This window comes from Rhododendron vialii, chromosome 3a (genome assembly GCF_030253575.1).
Source record: "Rhododendron vialii isolate Sample 1 chromosome 3a, ASM3025357v1".
Classification (NCBI taxonomy): Eukaryota; Viridiplantae; Streptophyta; class Magnoliopsida; order Ericales; family Ericaceae; genus Rhododendron; species Rhododendron vialii.
The window spans coordinates 5,718,359-5,732,268 of record NC_080559.1 but is presented as its reverse complement, the minus strand read 5'-3'; the positions used below and the strand labels follow the sequence as shown (position 1 = coordinate 5,732,268).

General features: G+C 38.5%; 1 protein-coding gene across 1 annotated transcript; it reads left to right on the top strand.

Annotated features, from left to right (window-relative positions):
* Window positions 1–3,187: 3,187 nt before the first annotated feature.
* LOC131319494 (protein DETOXIFICATION 21-like) lies at window positions 3,188–9,075 on the top strand. The gene is made up of 8 exons (XM_058349755.1): window positions 3,188–3,660; window positions 5,503–6,044; window positions 6,432–6,518; window positions 6,614–6,670; window positions 6,796–7,034; window positions 7,626–7,744; window positions 8,090–8,176; window positions 8,732–9,075. Exons 1-8 carry the CDS (start codon window positions 3,409–3,411, stop codon window positions 8,807–8,809), a joined length of 1,461 nt encoding a protein of 486 aa, XP_058205738.1. The 5' UTR covers window positions 3,188–3,408; the 3' UTR covers window positions 8,810–9,075.
* The last annotated feature ends 4,835 nt before the right edge of the window (window positions 9,076–13,910 follow it).

The window sequence follows — 13,910 nt, the reverse complement described above, 5'->3', positions numbered from 1 at the left end:
TATATATATATATATATATATATATAGTATTTTTTTTACACTTTAAACACCATTTTAAAAATATACTCCACTAACAATGTCAAATGTGTCACTTTTTCATTCTTTACCCAATAACTCTCTAACGCATAATTTTTGAACCCTACTCTTATCACTTTTTGTCATGTAACACACGAAATTTCAAGGAGTTAAATGCGGATGCTCTTACTTGCGCAGTCTCCAAACTCTCCGATCTCCACCCTGGATAAATAATCCAGTGTGGTGGGTGCATCAATAAGTTTGATGCATCTTTTTTTTTTCCCTTCCTCCATACTTAAATCTCTTCCTTTTTAGAAGAACACAATGAGAAAAAAGAGATCAATAAGATAATGAATTAGAGATAATGAGAGAAAACAAGATTAGAGATCAAGAGAGGCAATGAAGAAGTTGGAGATTCAAGAGATCATAATTAATCCTCAATTCATAAAAATTCGTCACAATCTTGGACTCACGGGTCCCAAACAAGCGCTGTGTGGAACTTCAAACACTCACGTAAATATGCATATAAACATGGGTGACTAAGGTTCAAGTCCAACGGAGAGCAAATTTGGGGTTTTCAGGGCTATGAATAGCCTCTAATTAAGCTCGTCGTTAACTAATATACTAACATTTCGCTAACTCCCATTGATATATATCGTCTCGCAAAAACACATGGGTGTGGTGGTAGATTAATTCTCCTGTGAGATACTTTATGGGATCCTAGCATTAGTGGATTAATGACTTTGTGCTTCACCTGCTCGTGTAACGAAAAAGCTAGGGAAGCCGACGGCCACGGGTTCACTTTGGGCTCCGTATGGATGATCTAAATTGTTCAATAATTTTAAAAAAAAATTTGAATAGGCCTGTGAAAAATCTGCTCAATCCGATATGTGTAGGTGTTCGATCCAATTTTCTATTTTTTTACGGATTTGAAATCTGAACGAAAAAATGAAAGATTAAATTGAACATCTACACATATCAGCCCGGAAGGCCGTCTGTGCACCTCGATTTCCGTAGCAGGACTGCTCGTGTAAATACTCCCTCCGTCCCTAAATGTTTGGCAATTTCATGTTTTTTATTCTCCCATATAATTTGTCCATTTTGAAAAGTCAAAAGCAAAATATGGTAAACTTCCCATGTTACCCTTTTCTTTTGGGCATAAAATTTCAAATTCAAATTTTCAAGTACTTTTCAAAGTACACTAGAAGGGTAAGATTGGACACTTAATTTTTGTACAATACAATAATATTTCTTTCTTAAAAATTAGAACTCCCAAAAGTGCCAAATATTTAGAGATGGAGGGAGTAATAAATACTCCTACAAGAATGGGATTCGTTTTCTTTCAAGAAACAAGCATAAAAGATGTTGCAGCTTTCCAGGCCATGTGGCTGCACCAAACTGCACCGTTCCCCGTGCGGCACAAACCCCGCGCGAGTTGAAAAATTACTCTATGGCTCTAGGCAACGTCACGTATGGTTGTAAACCTCTTCTCAAATACACATTTTTGTGGGGTTCGACAGAATCTAATTTTGACGTAATTTAAGTTTAATCGGCAACTCGTCTGTGATTATTAGTACTAAAATAGCTGTTAATACATGCATTAACTATTTCTACCTAAAATTCTACTACTAAATTTACGCCGTACAAAGCTATCTGTCTTTTCCACCTCTCAGTTCAAACGGAAGAGTACTAAAAGTGACGCCGTGGCCGCGAGGACTGGTTGGTGGGGCTGTTGCTTCTTGATGCTTTGCGTGTAGCGGCAACAGCTCTCCATGTCAGTAGGGGCTTATCTTGGAGTAGTGTCCTGTATTTGTGGTTGCGAGTCTGTGTGTCAGATCGACAGGTCCTGAACACGGCGGTGTGGCTCTTTAGGATGGCAGATTCGTGCTCTAAATTGTATATGTGCTTTCTAAGATTTGAACTGAGTGTACTTGTGGATTCTCTATTACCTTTTTCGTAATTGGTTCTTATGAACCGACGTTTTGTCGGGTCTGCACTTGTAGCAGGTGCCTGTGTCTAGACTTGGGTAGCTTTGATTCATTCCTTTACCTTCTGATAATTTCTACAGTTTTGATATATGATATTGACCAGTTCAAAAAAAACAAAAAAAAGAAAGGTAAAACTATGTACTACTCCCTCCGTTCCAATTTACTTGTCCCAGTTCTATTCTAACTGGATTAAAAAACTAGTTATATCTTTAAAGTGGTAATGAATTTTATATCCAATATGAATCTTATTTGATAGATCTCGATTTGTTCTATAATTCAATGTTTTCAAAATCACCTAAAACATTATAAATTACAAGATATAATTAATTGAAAAATAGCACAAATTTTCAAAAATGACAAATAAATTGGAACGGAAAGAATATATGCTTACATTTATATATGGGATCCACGCGCATTGATAGTACGTATTCATAGTCACATTCACGTGAGGGCCTACATGTATTGCACCATGCACGGATGAGTGATTCCCACGTGAATGCGATGATCGGACGTTATTTACTTTATTCAAATATACTACGTATTTGTCTTGAAAAAGAAAGTGTAGACCATAGAATTCTAAAAACTCATTTTTAAAGATAAATGCATTGGGATAAAGTATTTTAAGGATATTTAATCAACGAAATTATATAATAGTACTCCGTGAGTATAGCCACGTGTTGCTCTGGATTACTTTACAATTATCATACATTTCTATGGAATCTACCGTTAAGTGTATGAATCCCAAAGGAATGTGTGGTTGTAAAGTTGTCCGGAGTACCACATGACGGTACTCTCAGACTATTGTATAATTACTCATTTAATCAAAATGGAGAAAGATAGATATTGAAATTTATTGAGAATCTTGCAAGTGAACAAAGTTCACTATCAGACATCCCGTAAAGTATCACTGTATTTTGGGTCTGGATCCTCACCAGTTGAATGGTTTGTGGTTTGGACTGGACGAGACAGTTTAGATCGGGACCATCCATTGGCATAATCAATAGTTCAAAATTGTTCAAAAACTCTTCCAAGTAAGAGTTAACTTTTTCATGAAAGAGTTTTTAAACAAATCTCAATCATTAATTGCAGAAATAAACGGTCTATACATGGACTATCTTGTCTAGTCCGAATCTTTGAACCGGAGAGAATCCATTTTCCTAGACTGAGAGTCTGAGATCCAATACCGCAAATTTAAAATGAATCTGTGGCAGGCTATTTAAAACCTAAACCTATTTAAAACCTTAGCAAGGTACAGGAAGATACAAAAGGATAGAACAGTAGGCTTCCTTCCTTGGGTTGTGCTAGTTTTGTATACATATATCCCTAGCTCTTGTTTTCTTTCTGCAGTATTTATTGGCAGCAGCAGCAGCAGAAGAAGAAGAGGAGCTGAGCATAGTTGAACAAAATGGGGAACGAAATCACTGAGAACCTATTAACAAATGGCAAAGGACCAGAAGAAGAAGAGAAACTCAAGGACAAGTTATGGGTTGAGGCAAAGAAAATGTGGGTGGTCGCCGGCCCGGCTATATTCACAAGGTTTTCGAATTTCGGAACTCAGGTCATCGGACAGGCATTTATGGGGCACATTGGGTCGACAGAGCTTGCTGCCTATGCTCTTGTTACAACTGTCATCGTCAGGTTTTCTAATGGCATCCTGGTATGTTTCTAAAAGCCTCGTTGCCCATCTCTCTTGTTCATTCAAAAGTGCACTTTACAGAACATCTCCAATTCATCTCTAAAATTTCAAAATAAAGAATGAATGTGATATATTGGAAAAAAAATTTGTAATTTTTTTTTACTTTTTACACTTTTTGAAAGAATTTAGGAGGGACCTATCGTATTTTTTAAATATTTGGGTGTTCAAATTGCCTTTGGTTCTTCAAATATAGAGATTCTAATCCCATTTTGAAGACAAAATTTCTAAAACGTAAGATAGATTCCTTCTAGATTCTCTCATAATGTAATAAATTACAAAATCTTCCTCCAATATGTCACATTTATCATTCATTTTGAAGGTTGGAGATGCTTACCTCACTTTGCGATTCGAAGCTTGGAATGTCATAGTGTGTGTTGGGCCGCCTTTCCACCATCTCTCATAAAACCAATTGGTGGGATCCGGGGCTCTGCTGCCCGAGGGGCACAGGAGCCCCTATCCACACTCTGCAAAGGAGCCCCTACCCATACTCTGCAAACGCTGCCGTTTTGATTAAATAAAAAATCTCAACCACCAATTTGCAATCCTATGAAGCAGAAACGTGATTATGAGAGCCTTAGAGACAAAATTTGATTATGTCTCTTTAGAATAATATGATCAGAATAGTAAGATCTTCACACCCGTTCAAACAAATTAAAAATTGGACCACTTAATTTTTTAACCATATTTTTTAATATATAAACGGTCTCAAAAAATTAGTGCTCAAATTTTCACTCCGATTGAATCGGTGCAAAGATCTTGTTATTCTTATCATATTATTCTAAAGAGTCGTAATTTATTTTTATCTCTAGGGCTCACATAATCACACTTATGCTCCATAGGGTCCTAATAAAGAATATATACTTAATATGAGAGCCCTGAAGATAAAAATGAATTACGACCCTTTAGAATAATATGATAAGAATAATAAGAACTATGCACCGATTCAAATGGAGTGAAAATTTGAGCACTAATTTTTTGAGGCCGTTTATATATTAAAAAATATGGTTAAAAAATTAAGTGGTCCAATTTTTAATCTGTTTGAACGGGTGTGAAGATCGTACTATTCTGATCATATTATTCTAAAGAGACATAATCAAAATTTGTCTCTAAGCCTCTTATAATCACGTTTCTGCTCCATAAGATTGCAAATTGGTGGTTGAGATTTTTTATTTAATCAAAATGGCAGCGTTTGGAGAGTGTGGGTAGGGGCTCCTGTGCCCCTCGGGCAGCAGAGCCCTCGGGTCTCAATTGGTGTTAGGAAGGGTTTCAATTAAGCCTTCTATGACATTCGACATTGCACCTGTAAGTCTATTTTTAGAACGATCGCATGGAGTAGTATTGTGTAACCAAATCCATGGAAGCACGCCGGACCCAACAGTGTATCCCCCGGTAGACTCTTCGAAACTTATTGTTACATTACCAATTTCTTCAAGTTGTACGAGTTCCGTTTTGTAGAATGATTTGGTATTCGCTGTATGCCAACGATGTGCGAAATTTGAAGAGAACCAAAATGAAGTTTTTGAGGCAGAACCTTATAAAACCTTCATTAGTACACATGCTTCATAGTTGGTAGCAGAATTGGTTTGATACCTTAAATGGTTGCATTATATTCTCAGTTAAGGAATTTTCCATGAACGAGTCTGCAAGTGAAAGGTCAATTTGCATAATATCGGATATGGAACTTGCAATTGTATGGTAAAATTGAAAAATGCCTCTGGTTTCTTCTTTTTCATTTTTTTTGTGTGCCAAAAGGGAACGAAAAAATCATAATTTTCCCCTTAAATTTGATTCTTGATTGTGCAGCTGGGAATGGCTAGTGCATTAGAGACTCTGTGTGGGCAAGCATACGGTGCAAACCAATACCACATGCTTGGTGTATATCTTCAAAGATCATGGATTGTCTTGTCCATAACCTCCCTTTTCCTACTCCCCTTATTCTTGTTTACGACCCCGATTTTGGAAGCTCTAGGCCAAGATGCAGTTATTGCGGAAGTGGCCGGAACAATCTCTCTCTGGTTAATCCCCGCGATTTTCTCCTTCATTCCATGCTTCACCTGCCAAATGTTCCTGCAGGCACAAAGCAAGAACAAACTTATCACGTACTTGGCAGCATTTGCGCTTGCGCTCCAGCTATTCCTCTCGTGGCTGTTGGTGGTGAGGTACAAGCTTGGAATTCCTGGGGTAATGGTATCTTTAATTGTGGCGTATTGGCTTCCGAACGTCGGCCAGCTTGCTTTCATTATGTGTGGAGGGTGCCGAGAAACATGGAAGGGTTTCTCGTCGTTGGCTTTCAAGGATCTATGGCCAGTCATCAAGCTCTCTCTATCATCGGGTGTCATGCTTTGGTAAGCTAAGTCTTCTTTCATCCATTGCAAGTTAATGTGAAAGCACCGAGTAGTCTGCCACTTTGTGCGTATAATGTCAGATGTTGTATCTGAGCCAAATATAACCCTATATTCATAGGAACTAGTACTAAACTAGGCATACTAATCAAACACCAACTTTTATTGTATTATTCTGGTTTGGTGGCACAAGGAAGATAATTTGTCACCATTGCACCAAACAGAAAACCAAGTAAAATGTGAAAGAACTCAATTACCACTCGTTCAACCTATTCACTATAGTTCTATTTTGGTTAAGAAAACTGTTCTACAGAGTAATTTGTTGTTATGTTGCTTCCTTCGGCTGAAAAAGGGGTTTCCTCCATCTGAACAATGTCATTTCCTCGACAGTCTCGAACTCTGGTACAACACGGTACTGATTCTTCTAACAGGAAACATGGCGAACGCTGAGGTTGCCATAGATGCTCTCTCTATTTGGTAACTCTCTTTTGCCACCCTTTTCCCTCACTGAATTTTTGTTACAACTTTTATCATCCAACCGATCGATCACATGTATATGTTCTTTTTTGCAGCCTCAATATTAATGGCTGGGAAATGATGATATCTCTTGGTTTCTTGGCTGCAGCTAGGTAATTTTAGTGGTCATGTGTAAATTTGGCACTTGATGCGTATCTCATACCTCTTGACATGTGCATTTTACGTGTATTCTCGTGTGGTTTTTTTTTTTTTTTTTTGGGTCTTTGGAAACTTGTAGCGTACGGGTCTCGAATGAGCTTGGAAGAAGGAGCTCAAAAGCTGCGAAATTCGCAATTGTGAATACAGTGCTAACATCATTTCTCATCGGAGTCGTGTTGTTTGTATTGTGCCTGATCTTTCGGGGGAGCATAGCTTACATATTCACAGAGAACACTGAGGTGGTTGCTGCAGTCGAAAGTTTATCAGATCTTTTGGCCTGGTCCATTCTTTTGAACAGTGTTCAACCAGTCCTTTCTGGTAAGCTTCTCCCTTCTGATTTACTTCCTAGTACATAGCTATATGAAGGGGGACTCCACCCATGATTGTATCTAGGCCTTGGCCATTGGTCCACTGGTCGTGTAGCAACACGTTGTCCTGTGAGATTCGAGGTCTAGTTGATGGACCCGATTTGTTACCACAACACGTTGTCTTGTGAGATTCAAGGTCTAGTTGATGGACCCGATTTGTTACAGCAACACGTTGTCCTGTGAGATTCTAGGTCTAGTTGATGAACCCGATTTGTTACAGCAACACGTTATCCTGTGAGATTCTAGGTCTAGTCGATGGACCCGATGGTTGTGTAACAAATCGAATTGATATGAGGAAACTGTATTACCCGGATGAAAAGAAGGTGCACGTTAACAAACATAAGGTACTTTAGTTTCTCGGGGAAATGTACCTAGAATCAGAAATTCTTGGACCACATTCCCTCGCACTAGCTACATCGGATTTGAATCTACATCATACATTAATGATTTCTGGGTCGAATCCCGAGTAGTTGTTAGGGCTGGCTACTCGGGATTTAGTCGTTCATGAATGATCGGTACAACTTTCATTTTCCTTGTGCAGGCGTTGCTGTTGGAGCTGGCTGGCAGAGCATTGTGGCTTTTGTTAACCTCGGAAGCTATTACCTATTAGGGGTTCCTGTGGGAGCAGTACTCGGTTACGTATTCGATTTCCAAGTCAAAGTGAGTAATTTTATTCCTCGATTCCCTGCGTAGTATAAATATTTGGTCTTATTTTTAGAAACAAGTTTACGGCCCGAGTTCGCATAAGCCTCCAAATAATTCTTCAGTTTAAGAGCGAAGTTATACTGAAATCGGCCACGATTGGATCATCGTAAAGAACTCGAAAACTCAAAGGAAAAATAACTATGGACGCGAAACAACCAATGCACAACTATTATTATAGGTGCAAGGGATTAAGTTAGGTTTTATTGGATTGTTTCTTTCTTCAATGGATTAAGGGTAAATTACACGAATCGTCCCTCTAGTTTCTCACAAATCTCAATTTCTTCCTTCTAACATCGATAGGGAGTGTGGATTGGAATGCTGCTCGGGACATTCGTTCAAACTGTTGTGCTCCTCATAATCACTTGCAAAACTGATTGGGATAAACAGGTACACTTGGTTCTTGCACTTACAAAGCGCTCTCTCTCTCTCTCTCTCTCTCTCTCTCTCTCTCTCTCTCTCTCTCTCTCTCTCTCTCTCTCTCTCATTTGCCCGATCACCAGTGCTTTTGTCTCGATTGAACTCAACTGGTTGGCAGCTGATGATCTGAACCGCATCATGCAGTCCAGGAATGTGAATTCCATCCCGGGTTTTTGGATAATTTGAATTCATTCTGGTTCTGGATGATTTGAGCCGTCTATTTTATAAGACTCCGTTTTACCTAAACTACTTGATGAATTATGTCTACGTACTTTATCAACTCATCTTTACTTTGGAAAAACAGAAGATGGTCAAAATTACGACCTTTCAGGTTTTTCAAGACAAGTGCGAGTGGATCAAGTCCTTAGGGGCACTTTGGCCTAAACTATTGTTTTGATATTTTTGTTAGTTTTTCAGAATTTTTCTTAGATTCATGTCAAATTTTTTGGCAAATATATTTCACTTTCTGAGATGGATTTTTCCAAACTAAAGAGACGAAATCTTTTTCTTTTTCTTTTCCTGCAGGTATCCATTGCCCAGGAACGAGTTAACAAGTGGGTTGTGGAACCTGAACCACCCAGTGTTAATCAGGAAAATGTTTGAGATGATATTTTAAAGGAAAATTTTAAAATCAGCCCAATTGGCTGACAATAATAAGTGTGTGAATGTGCATTAAATGGTGTAAAAAGTACACAAAATATGTATTTTCAGGTTTTTCAAGACAAGTGCGAGTGGATCAAGTCCTTAGGAGCACTTTGGCCCAAACTATTTGTTTTGATATTTTTGTTAGTTTTTCAGAATTTTTCTTAGATTCATGTCAAATTTATTGGCAAATATATTTCACTTTCTGAGATGGATTTTTCTGAAGTAAAGAGACGAAATCTTTTCTTTTTTTTTTTTCTGCAGGTATCCGTTGCCCAAGAACGAGTTAACAAGTGGGTTGTGGAACCCGAACCACCCAATGTTAATCAGGAAAATGTTTGAGATGGAAAATTCTAAAATCAGCCCAATGGGCTGACAATAATAAGTGTGTGGATGTGCATTACATAGTGTAAAAAGTACACAAATTAAATATGTATTTTCATTGTATTCTAGTATACTTATTGTCAACCCAGTGGGCTGATAATAGTAAGACCGTATTTTAAAATCTTCAGGAAATTCCTAGCCGGCCCCAAATTTTACATGGGGTTCCATGCAAATCCTTTTTTAAAGTGTATCTCATCTAGATCATTTTTAAAGATGCTTTTACTATTTTTCTCCTATCACTTTTCATACCCCAAGAATTCACACCCCTAAGAATTCACACCTTTTTACAGAATTCACACCTCTAAGAATTCACACTCTCAAGAATTCACACCCCCAAAAATTCACACACACTTCCCAGAATTCACACCCCTAAGAATTCACATCTCTCAGAATTCACATCTCTAAGAATTCACACTCTCAAGAATTCATATCCCCAAGAATTCACACCCTCAAAAATTTACACCAAAAGAGGTGAGTGAATTCTTAAAATTGTGAATTTTAGGGGTGTGAATTCGAGCATAGTACACACCTTTTGCAGAATTCACACCCCATTTGCATTATTCTCCCAAAATTCACACCCAAAAAAAAAATTCTAGGACCACAAATAGTAGGGTGTGAATTTTTGGGAGTATATATTTACACCCTTTTGCAGAGTTCATATCCACAAAGAATTCATGCCCACAGAATTCACATAATGTTTGCACTATTCAAACAACTTTGCAGAACTCACACCCCATCTACACTATTCAACCTCTAGAATTCACACTACTTTACAAAATTAACACAACATCTGCACAATTCACATTTTCAAACCACATCCACACAATTCACCCCGCAAATTACCCTCACTGTTGCTAGGTGGATTGATACCAAATGAAAAGATAAAGCAATCACAGAAACCATAACACAGAAAGCAATTTAATTTCTAAAAATTGAACGCAAGAACCCCGCGAGTCCAATTAAACACCAAAAAAAAAAAAAAAACTGACAGGAAACAAGACTTTGACATGATACATGTCAGACCTCTCCTCTTCCTTCACCTTCGGCGGCACAACTTTAGTCTTTAGCACACTGTTTTTCATCTCGGCCGTGATCTGATCAGTCTTGTAAAGCTTCTCCGGATGATCAATCCTGCTGCTAAATCTCCGACCATGGTCGACTTGGACCGATGCTTGCATAAATCAGAGCGACGACGACCACGATCGCCACAAAAATCTTCATTCTGTCACTGTTCTTCGGATCCGTAAGCGTGTTTCGAACGTTGCCCCCTATCTCTGGCGGCGGGCCCATCGACTTGAGTTGCTGACGGATCAGATACAGCCGAGTCCGGTGCGGCGTTGGACTCTGGCACCAGCGAGAAGAAGGCGGTGCCATCACGGCCCAGGTTCAACAACTCATGATGGAGGTCGAGAGAGAGAGAGAGGGGGGGACGTTATTCAAGCGCCGGCAAATGTATTATTCCTTGTAGTGGACACGGACATACTGTGAAGAGAATTTTGAAGATCAGGTTGAAGAGGCAGCCGCAAATACTCTTTCAGGGGTATTTTCGATAGTTTATTTAAAACAAGTTAGGTGTAATGGAATTGACATACAGTGGGGTTGGACGGGTGTCTAATGACAAAACGGAGGCGGCCTGAAAGAACTCCTAAAATCTTTGGCCTTGTGGTAAAGTCCAACATGGTCTCCTTCCGGTTTTTTTTAATGTATTTTTGAATTGGTAGTGTTCTTTGTACCCGTTCTTTATTATTGACGCAATACTATTCTTTCAACGAATTAAAACATGAAGGGATACTAATAAATTTTGTTCTTTTTTATTGAAACAACTCTTCCAAATGATTAAAAAAAAAGAAGAAGTCATTTTAATTCAAAATAAGTGAGAGTTGATAGTTTTATATTACGTTTTATCAAAAAAAAAAAAGAGGGACAAAGGGAGTACTCAACAAAATGTATTGGATTGAGCTAATTTTTTACGGGTCTATTCAAATTTTTTTTTAAATTATTGAACCGTTCAGATCATCTGTGTCTGACTCAAAATGGGCCTCGCTTGCCAGTCGGTGGCTATGGTCTGTTTCTAGAGCAGGGTTCAAAAAATATAAAATTTATTGCCTAGAAGTTCAACTATTTTCAAATACAAAAAATAGGTTCCACTGGATTGATTTATCTAATCATCAAAATGTTATCGTCCTAGGTATATGAACAGTTTTGTTTTCTGTTTGTTTGTTCCTTGCTTTCGTGGCGCAATTAATGGCTGGCCGGGTTATTAGCCACGTGAACAACAATGTACTAACCACTACATTCGGAATGGTTAGTTCGGTTGGTTGGTGGATTTGATTTCCAAATAAAAGTATTTTCTCCGTTTCATTCAAAATGTCTCCTACAAAAATTCATGCATTTTTAAACCCAAAAAATTATTTTAATTTGGTGCAAGAAAATTAAAAAAAAGATAATATGTGGAAATATGTTTTTTTTTTGGGATTCGAAATTACACGAATTCTCGTAGAGGACATTTAAAGTTGAACGGAGGGAGTAATTTTCTGTGAATCCCATATTTCCATCGCGAATGACATACTTTTAACTGGACCGGAGAGAAGATTAGTCGAGGTCTGCGTAAGTTGACCCAAACACCCTAATAATCAAACTAAAAAATTAATAGTCACTACATACCTTTCTTTTTTTTTAGTCATTCGTTACTTCTAATTTACTCTATCCTAGGAGACTTGAGAAAAGTAATGAGTGCTTACGAGAATTGAATCCTACTCATGTTCATACAAGCATAAGGAAAGTACTAACTGCACTGCACTCCACTTGCCATTACGTTCCTTGGTTGGTAAGAATATCTATTGAAAGCTCATGCGATGGTCCCGCGGCATTCAAGTTAGGAACCATGCACAATTTTCACACTCTTGTGCAACTACTCACCCCCTCTACAACATACAATTCATGCCCTTACACAATAATTCACACCCATGCAACAAAAAACTCACACCCAAAAAATACGCAATTATTCACACCTCTTACGACAGACAATGTACGCCCCATGTTATACACAATTTCCACTCATACAACAATTCACTTGCATCCCCCGCAGCAGACAATATTTTTTTTTGATCCGGCAACAGACAATGCACACCCTGTGTTATACACTGTTATACACATTTCACATCCCCTATATCACACAATTTACACCCACAAAGAACACACAATTCACACATTTTTTAAATTCTTGTTGTACACAATTAGGGATGACCATTTCGTTCGTCCTGTCTGCATCCGATCCCTGCTCCAGACGGCTCTGTGATTTGGAGATGCGTTAGGAAATTGGGTATATGTTTGTGGACATAGATAAACTTTTACACGAATCCTCCGTGAAAACAAATTTTGCACCCACCAATGAACAAGTGACACATCATATAAAATACATTCTCATCAAACACTCACATAAGCACATACACCATCTGAGAGCCATACCTCTCCACAAGGCAACCGTACATCTTCCTCACATCATATACGCCGTGGTTGCTGGGGGAGGGGGTGGCGGCGGTTTACCGTCATCTGTCACGTGCTAAGTTAAGTTGAGTAAATGGGGAAGAGAGAGAGGATCAGGTGAGGGAGGGTGTATGTGGATGTTTGGTGGGGATATAATTTGTATGATGTGTCACTTATTCATTGGTTTCTACAAAATTTGTTTTCACGGAGGGTCCACGTAAAAGTTTATCCCTTGCGGACAACCCCGTCGTTGCAAATTTCTAGACTTGTCGCCGTACTTACACAAATGTTGACACAAATTTATAATCATCACACATCCTTCACCATCCATGTACTTGAGCATTTCGTACTCACATGATCAGTATTTGTACAAGCGGAGAAATTTATGGGTATTGGGTGGATACCACGTTGCCGTGCCCATGTGGTGTCCGAACAGCCCATTCGAGCCGTCAAAAGGTGTGTTAAACGGTCCAGATTGAAACTCTCTTATCTTCTCTCACCCCACCACTCTCTCCAAATATGAGCAATTCAAAACCGAAATGGACGGCCCGAATACGCCGAGCGAACACCACATGGTACCCATCCGACAGTGAAAATTTTCTCGTACGAGTGTGGATGTTGCAACCAGAAAGATATCCTGTCCACACACTCCAACTACCACAATGAGAGTCTCTCCACAGCAAGATATATTGGTCCCAACTAACAGTCAACGCTTGATAATCCCCCAGTTTTTCTTCTCTCTCCTTGTTGTGTTCTTTTATGCCGCACCATTAGGAAAGTCAAATAACCACCAGCCCTTTTTAAGTACCAAATCCTGAGTTGAACTCCGTTGATCTTTTGCTGCTCTGCCTATTTATTCCTTTAAGTTAAAATGAATTTTTGCAGCTACTGTATTTATTAATCTACCTACTTTCTTTTCCGAAAAAGGGTTTTATCTACCTGAAATTATACAATAGTGCGGGAATACCACTATGTGATATTTTGTATCACTTTACGGCTACACATTTCTGTCTACCACTAAATGTATGAACTCTACAAAAACGTGTAGTTCCGGAGTACCGCCAGTACCACGTGGCGGTACTCCCAAAGTATTTGAACAAATACTACTTATCTACCTACCTTTTTTTTTTTTGAACAGATATCTACCTACTTCAAAAATATGATATTTTTCGTAGGGAGACATTGCTTTTTG

Excerpts from the sequence above, each read along its gene's own strand:
- LOC131319494 (XM_058349755.1), top strand. The coding sequence starts at position 3,409 with ATGGGGAACGAAATCACTGAGAACCTATTAACAAATGGCAAAGGACCA. Across the intron at positions 3,661-5,502 it reads GGTTTTCTAATGGCATCCTG|CTGGGAATGGCTAGTGCATT; the intron begins GTATGTTTCTAA and ends TTGATTGTGCAG. Across the intron at positions 6,045-6,431 it reads TCATCGGGTGTCATGCTTTG|TCTCGAACTCTGGTACAACA; the intron begins GTAAGCTAAGTC and ends TTTCCTCGACAG.